This window comes from Mesoplodon mirus (genome assembly GCF_964341445.2).
Source record: "Mesoplodon mirus genome assembly, chromosome: X".
NCBI classification, from domain to species: domain Eukaryota; kingdom Metazoa; phylum Chordata; class Mammalia; order Artiodactyla; family Ziphiidae; genus Mesoplodon; species Mesoplodon mirus.
In genome coordinates, this window is record NC_138981.1 from 15,697,515 (window position 1) to 15,704,250 (window position 6,736).

The 6,736-nt window shown below is 47.0% G+C and overlaps 1 protein-coding gene across 5 annotated transcripts in view; it reads left to right on the forward strand.

Moving 5' to 3' along the window:
* Positions 1-6,190, forward strand: part of TXLNG (taxilin gamma) — a 49,977-nt gene extending 43,787 nt beyond the window's left edge. For 2 of the 5 annotated variants that reach the window (XM_082609717.1, XM_082609716.1), the window contains 2 exons: positions 1,638-1,733; positions 2,722-6,190. In XM_082609717.1, the coding sequence (XP_082465843.1) occupies positions 1,638-1,733; positions 2,722-3,012 (387 nt within the window). In that variant the 3' untranslated portion in view covers positions 3,013-6,190. The remainder of the gene's footprint in view (positions 1-1,637; positions 1,734-2,721) is intronic. The other 3 variants (XM_082609714.1, XM_082609713.1, XM_082609715.1) reach the window with 3 other exon arrangements.
* Positions 6,191-6,736: the final 546 nt, after the last annotated feature.

The window sequence follows — 6,736 nt, forward strand, 5'->3', positions numbered from 1 at the left end:
TCATTTCATCTCTTCTGATCCTCCAGTGGCATCATGTTTAGTCACTTTGCCCTCAGTAGTACCCCATGTAGCTAGTGATCTCTAGGCCTTCACAGTTGTCTTTATTAAAGTTAACTCCTCTATTACATACAATTTGTTGTTAGCAGTAAAGCGGTGTCTTTTTTATTTGCTTCAGGTGATAACCTCCCAGCCCCACCCCACACCCCTTTCACAAAGCTTGATGTCCTTGGAGATCAAATTATTTGAAGACAACCAAGCCCAGAACAGTAACTACGTATTTTGGTTGGTCGATACAGATCGGTGTTTCTACCTTTTTAGCTTTTTTTTTTTTCTTCTTCTTCTTTGTTTTTGCTCCCACTGAATTCTTTCTCCCTCAAGCAAACCAATTTTTTGGCGTCTGGTTCTTTGTCCTGCCTGTGATAAGGAAGGCGGTATTCTCGATATTAAACTAAGAACCAGTATACGCGCACGTATCCACACGTTCATCCTTACGCCGGGGGCTTTTAGGGATGGGCGGCAGGGGAGGCCGTGGTGCTGTGTGACCACGGGTGAGTTGTTACCCTTTCTGTGCCTTCCTTGTTACAAATAACAAAAACGCCTGACCTTCATAGGGTAGAGTATTTCAGGGAGCGTTTGGCTGTGGGAAGTGCTCCGGTGAATTCCTTCAGGCATCGGGAGCCCTCGGTGGGGACCCGGAGACGGCCTCCGGAGGTGCCCCTGGGCCGGGGAGCGGGCGCCCACGGCACATAGGACCCGAGAACCGGCCTCGTAGGCGCTGGAACGAAATCTTCTGAACTTATGAAAAGTGGGTTCTGGCAGCGTCGGTTAAGAACGTTCCCCCGATTTTTGGACCCGTTTTATTTTTAGCAGAATCTGAAGTGGAACGGTCATGTGAGTCGTGAGGATAAGGGAAGCTGAGGGTTAACGACTTTCCCCTGGTCCCTGGTCCCTCACCTGCCCTCCGCTGCCGCTGCTTCCCAGACGGCTGCAGCCTCGGAGGTCGGGGCAGAGCGCCAGCTCTCCATCTTGGGGAGGAGGGGGGAACCTGGATCCTTCCAGAACTCACGTGAAGTAGTTAATGCACAGAAAATTCAGGAACAGAGATGTTTTTTTGGTACGACTTGGGAAGGAAGGCTGGCCTCGGCCTGAAGCGAGCGCTCAGAGCGTGCCAGCGGGCAGCTTTCTCTAGGTGTTGCTGCCTCTGAAACTGAGGAGATGAGATGCGGGTTTCTCATCGTATGAACCCCCGCTTTGGTCCTGCCACCGCCATCCGGGGAGCTTGTGAGATGAGCTGTGCCCTGGGCACCGTGATGGGGGCGGGGAAGGACCGCTCAGACGGTCAGGGGGTGGGGCGGGCTGTAGAGATAAGGAAACCTTGAATTTTTTTTTTTTTTTTTTTTTTTTGGCGGTACGCGGGCCTCTCACCGCTGTGGCCTCTCCCGTTGCGGAGCACAGGCTCCGGACGCGCAGCTCAGCGGCCATGGCTCACGGGCCCAGCCGCTCCGCGGCATGTGGGATCCTCCCGGACCAGGGCATGAACCCGTGTCCCCTGCATCGGCAGGTGGACTCTCAACCACTGCGCCACCAGGGAAGCCCGGGAACCTTGAATTTAAATTTGCAATTGTGTCGATTCGCAGATGACAAAGAAAATTAAAAAACTGGAAAAAGAAACGATAATATGGCGGACCAAATGGGAAAACAATAACAAAGCACTTCTGCAAATGGCTGAAGAGGTGAGGTGGTTTCCCGCGGCCTCATGACGTTCAGGTAGCCGACAGGGCAGGGGGACCTGCCTTGTGACGCTGCCGTCCTAGCCGAGGGCTCTGGCCAGAGCTGCTGAGTGGGATCTGTCCCAGCAGGAGTCGCAGCTAGAGCCCCGGGTGACATGGGCTTTCCTACCGCTCAGCCGGCGTTTGATTGACTGGGTCTGGGGCTGAGGGTTGGGAAATCTGCCTTCCGACCAGGCGCCCACCTGGCCAGCACAGGCTACTGACTTGGGTGCCTCTCTCTCCACCTCGACTTTTCTTTTTTTTTTTTGCGATATGCGGGCCTCTCACTGTTGCGGCCTCTCCTGCTGAGGAGCACAGGCTCAGCGGCCATGGCTCATGGGCCCAGCCGCTCTGCAGCATGTGGGATCCTCCCGGACCGGGGCACGAACCCGTGTCCCCTGCATCGGCAGGCGGACTCTCAACCACTGCGCCACCAGGGAAGCCCCCCGACTTACTCTTTCCGAAAAGGTAGCATAGTACTTTTTGCGAGTCTTACGAAGCTGAGATGTACTGTTTGCAAACACTAAATATCACATCTTAAATCCTGTTCTCGTCTGAGGATTGGTAAAAACGAGAGAAATCTAGGTGGAAATAAGATGAGTGGTCCTCTTTTGTAAGCAGGCCCTTCATTTTTTATCTGCTAGTCTTTAGTGGTGAGTATCTTCAATTTCCTTAGTAATTCATCAATACAAAATGCTTTTAAAAGTGGGCTTTGGTTCTTTTTAAGAAACATGACAGGGAATTTCATTTTTGTCACCCCAGAACCACGTTAATTGGTGTCTGTGGCTATGTGTGCAGAAGGCAGGTGGCGGGACGTTGGGAGGTGTTGAAGAAACTGAACATGTCCAAGAGGTGACCCAAGAAGCGGCTCAAAAGACTTAAATTTGCTGTATCCCGTAACCTAATTCGTATTCAGTTGGGTTACATAAATCCTGCTTTTTCCTCTTTGCAGAAAACTGTGCGAGATAAAGAGTACAAGGCCTTTCACATAAAACTGGAACGGCTGGAGAAGCTGTGCCGGGCCCTGCAGACGGAGAGGAACGAGCTCAGTGAGAAGGTGGAGGTGCTGAAGGAGCAGGTCTCGGGGAGGGCGGCGGGCGGGGGCCCAGCGCCGCCCCGGGCCCAGCCCTGTGCTGCCCCGGCTTCTGCCGAGGAGCCCAGTGCCGCCTGGCAAAGCACTGCCCGTGTCAGCCCGGAGGCCGAGTCCCTGGGTGCTGGGCCCAGCATCGAGTCAGTTGACTGAGATCAAGTATGATCACTGTATTGAGAGCTCTATTTTGTGTATAACTTTCTCTGTTAGTAGTAACTTGGTTTTGTGGTGAAAATTTTCTTACTTTTTCTACCATATCTGTATTTTCTTAGAACTACTGGACTTATGTGGTACAGGAGGCTGCTTGGCAGGTTTGAATAGTTTTACTCTCTACATTTTCCTCAGCTGTGTTGCACATCTGCCTCTTTCCCCTTCATCGGAATGCATGTGCTCATTGCCTTTCTCCCTCTCCCCTGCTGCTTGCACAGAATTGTCCGAATTAAAATGTCACTCACCAGGGCTGACCATTTACAAGGGAACTTTGTTCTGATAACGGTTCCCCACCCCCACCCCCCGCCCCGCCCCGCGGCTTGTGGGATCATCATTCCCTGATGAGGGATTGAACCCAGGCCCCAGCATTGAGAGCACCGAGTCCTAACCACTGGACTGCCAGGGAAGTCCCTGATAATGGTTCCTGATGTGAAAACAATACTCGTTTAAACATCCTGCCCCCCTAATTAATATTACTCAAAGGAAAATATCAAGATGATTAGATATTTGTCTTAATAGCCCATTTTAAATGCCAAGTAAAAAAACTCTAGGCTTGGGTCAGAAACAAGCATAGCATATTTGATTCAAATTAGCTTTTTGATATTTATATCACTTGACAAATTGAGATGGCTACAAGCCTAGACTTGTACATAAAGGTGTAACTTTTAAACAAAGTAGAATATACAGGCACATCATTGGAGAGACAGGGCTAATGTTTATGTGATTCAAAAGAGTCCCACCGTGGCTTCCCTGGTGCCGCAGTGGTTGAGAGTCCGCCTGCCGATGCAGGGGACGCGGGTTCGTGCCCCGGTCCGGGAAGATCCCACATGCTGCGGAGCGGCTGGGCCCGTGAGCCATGGCCGCTGAGCCTGTGCGTCTGGAGCCTGTGCTCCTCCGCAGGAGGAGAGGCCGCAACACTGAGAGGCCCGCGTAGCGCCGGAAAAAAAAAAAAAAAAAAATCAGGACAACAAATATCTATGTCCCTGAATTTGAGGGAGGCATTTCCAGTAGAAAGTGCGGTTCTCCTTTAAAAAGAAGAAAAACAGTCCCACCGCTCTGTTTTCAGGATAGAAGCAGTATCTGAATTTGGACCACCTGGATGCCCGCTGTGTGGGGAGCCTGGTGGTTTGTTTGCTTCTCACTCGGGATTTGGGTACACATCCTCCACTTCCCACGGAGAGCTGCCACTGACAGTCTTTCGCCAGTCAGTGTAGGACGAGGAGGGTAAAATCGTGTAGCTTTCCTTAAGCGGAAGTCCCTCCACTACCTTCTGGCTGCTTGAAAGTTGGTGTCCAACTGTTCCGACAGTCCAAACAGCATTGTTCTCCAGGGTTTTTTAAAGGGAATTTTAATTATGATCATGCTAACTAAATGAAACTGATTCCATTTCTAAAACAAAGACTGGAACCAGCATTTTTGACTTTGAGGAAACTTGGCAGAGTTAAATAGCCAGGATCTATTTATTACTTATGCTTTCATTCTGTTTCTGCCCCTTTTATTAGTGGTTTTTTGGGTTGTTGTTTTCTTTTTTAGTAAAAACCAGTATTATCAAGGTGTCTACACTTGGAATGGGGGGCTTTGAAAATGCAGCACATCACTTTTGGATTTGCTGTAAGTTCCTTTGTTCTTCACAATGTCACATGTGGTCGAGTTTATACACATCATTAACCAGGCTGCACTGATGAGAGTTTTGACTTTGTCCCTGGTATAATTTGCATTGAAATACTTTATGAAATAAAAAGGCTCTATTAGAACTGATGTTAGCACATTCTACTGAGCAAAACTATCAAACTGACACTTCTTATATTGCTTACTGGACCGAATAAACTCTCTTCTGTCCAGTTAAAAGGGTTTTTCTCTTTGTTAAAGTTTTATTTGTCCTGTCACGTTCATGGTCTAAACTGGGTTGAAGAATTGAAAACTGTCCAATAGATAGGCAACAGCGCCTGGAGTGGTGGATTATATCTAAGCTTCCACCATCAGTCATGTTAATCAAAGGGCCAGACAGTGAAGGAAAAGAAACCCACAAAGTTGGTTATCTGATTACTGTCAAAATGAGTCGGAAGCAAAAACAAACACATCCTCCTCCAACAGCCTTTTATAGATATCCCCTTTGGTTACTAAATGAAATATTGGACTCACTTCCCTGAGAGGAAATGGAGGTATACATCAGAAATACACTCTACTGTAAAATTAGTACTAATGGTCCCATTTCACAAGCGCTCTGCTGGATGTACAGCTCTTACTGTCTTAAGCCATTTGTGTAGCCCGCCACGTTTCTTTGTGGTGCTTGTCCTGTGTGGAAGATTGTAACGGACCTGTTGCATATTTTCAAGGGCTTTATAAAGCGACGTGATTTACAGTACTTGGCCTGCTGCTTTTGGCTTACTGTGTATTTTTAGCTAGATGCTCTCATGGTGTTTAAAGGACATGGATTCTCTCTGGGGTGCATTTGGTATCCTTTCAGAATCTCTCCTCCCATTACCCTGTGAATAAATACAAACGGGACCCTCTGAGAAGGACATGCTCCTAAAGCAATCAATCACCTCGCCAGCCCAGTGTTGTGGCTTTGTAGCACACCCTGTTTCTACCACATTCTAGAACACTGTAATGCTACTAAGGCTGGCCCAGGAAAGATTGAAATGTCAAATTTGCTTCAACTGCATTTGCTGCACCATCATGGAATCTTGATGTATATTATTTATAGTGGCAGGAGACTCCAAGGAGTAGAGAAAACTTTGGGTCTTGGATAATGGACCCTTTCATCCTCAGACTTGTAGGAGTACATTTCTTGGTCTTGAGACCAGTATTTTTTAGTTATGTATGCAACTGCCTTTATTACACCTGGTTATCAATTCAATTCTCAGGTGTTGCAGAAAAATCTACCTCTTTCAGACTGTAGATGGAAATAACTGTGAAAAAATGATGCAGATATCTTCTAGTTTGTGCTAAACACACTGCTTTATTTTTACAGCCCACGTCTTTCATGAGGATATGAATTGTTAAGAGGCAGTCTTGTTTTGCTTTTCAAAGACATTTTGTAGAGATTTTTCACTAATGTGAATCTGATTTTATCTACTCAATTCTGTATAGATTAAGTAAATATGTATGATAAATTTAACAGCTTCTGTGTATTCTTTTGTTGTCTATGTGACCTTAATGCCTATCAAGTGCAAAGACAGTTGTAGATACTGTTCCTTGCGCCTTAAAAAAGTGTTTCATTATTGTATGATTCAAGAAAGAAGGGATGGGGCACCAGCCACTCAGATTGGGTGACAGAAGACGAGTTTTATGTAGCTAGACCCTTTTCTTAACCTCTAAAATAGAGAATTAGGAAAACTCTACAGTGTAGTTGCTGTCCGAGCTTTAAAAACCTACAAGGACTGGATTTCTTCAGTTTGGGCGCTCTTAGCACATTCCAAGGTGTACCTATCTCAACAGCAGGAGAGTAGGTATGTACACAGGAAAGACCTTATTTGATGGTGAGCAAAAAGTATTTAAGCACGTATAGTCAAATATAAGAAGGAGTTGGCAAACTTTTCCATCACGTACCTTGCAAAGAAATTCAGGAAGTTCTCAGCATGCATATACCATGACAGCCTCCTCATAAAAAAGGGACATACAGATACATCCATACACACACACACACCCAACCCAGGTTCTAAAA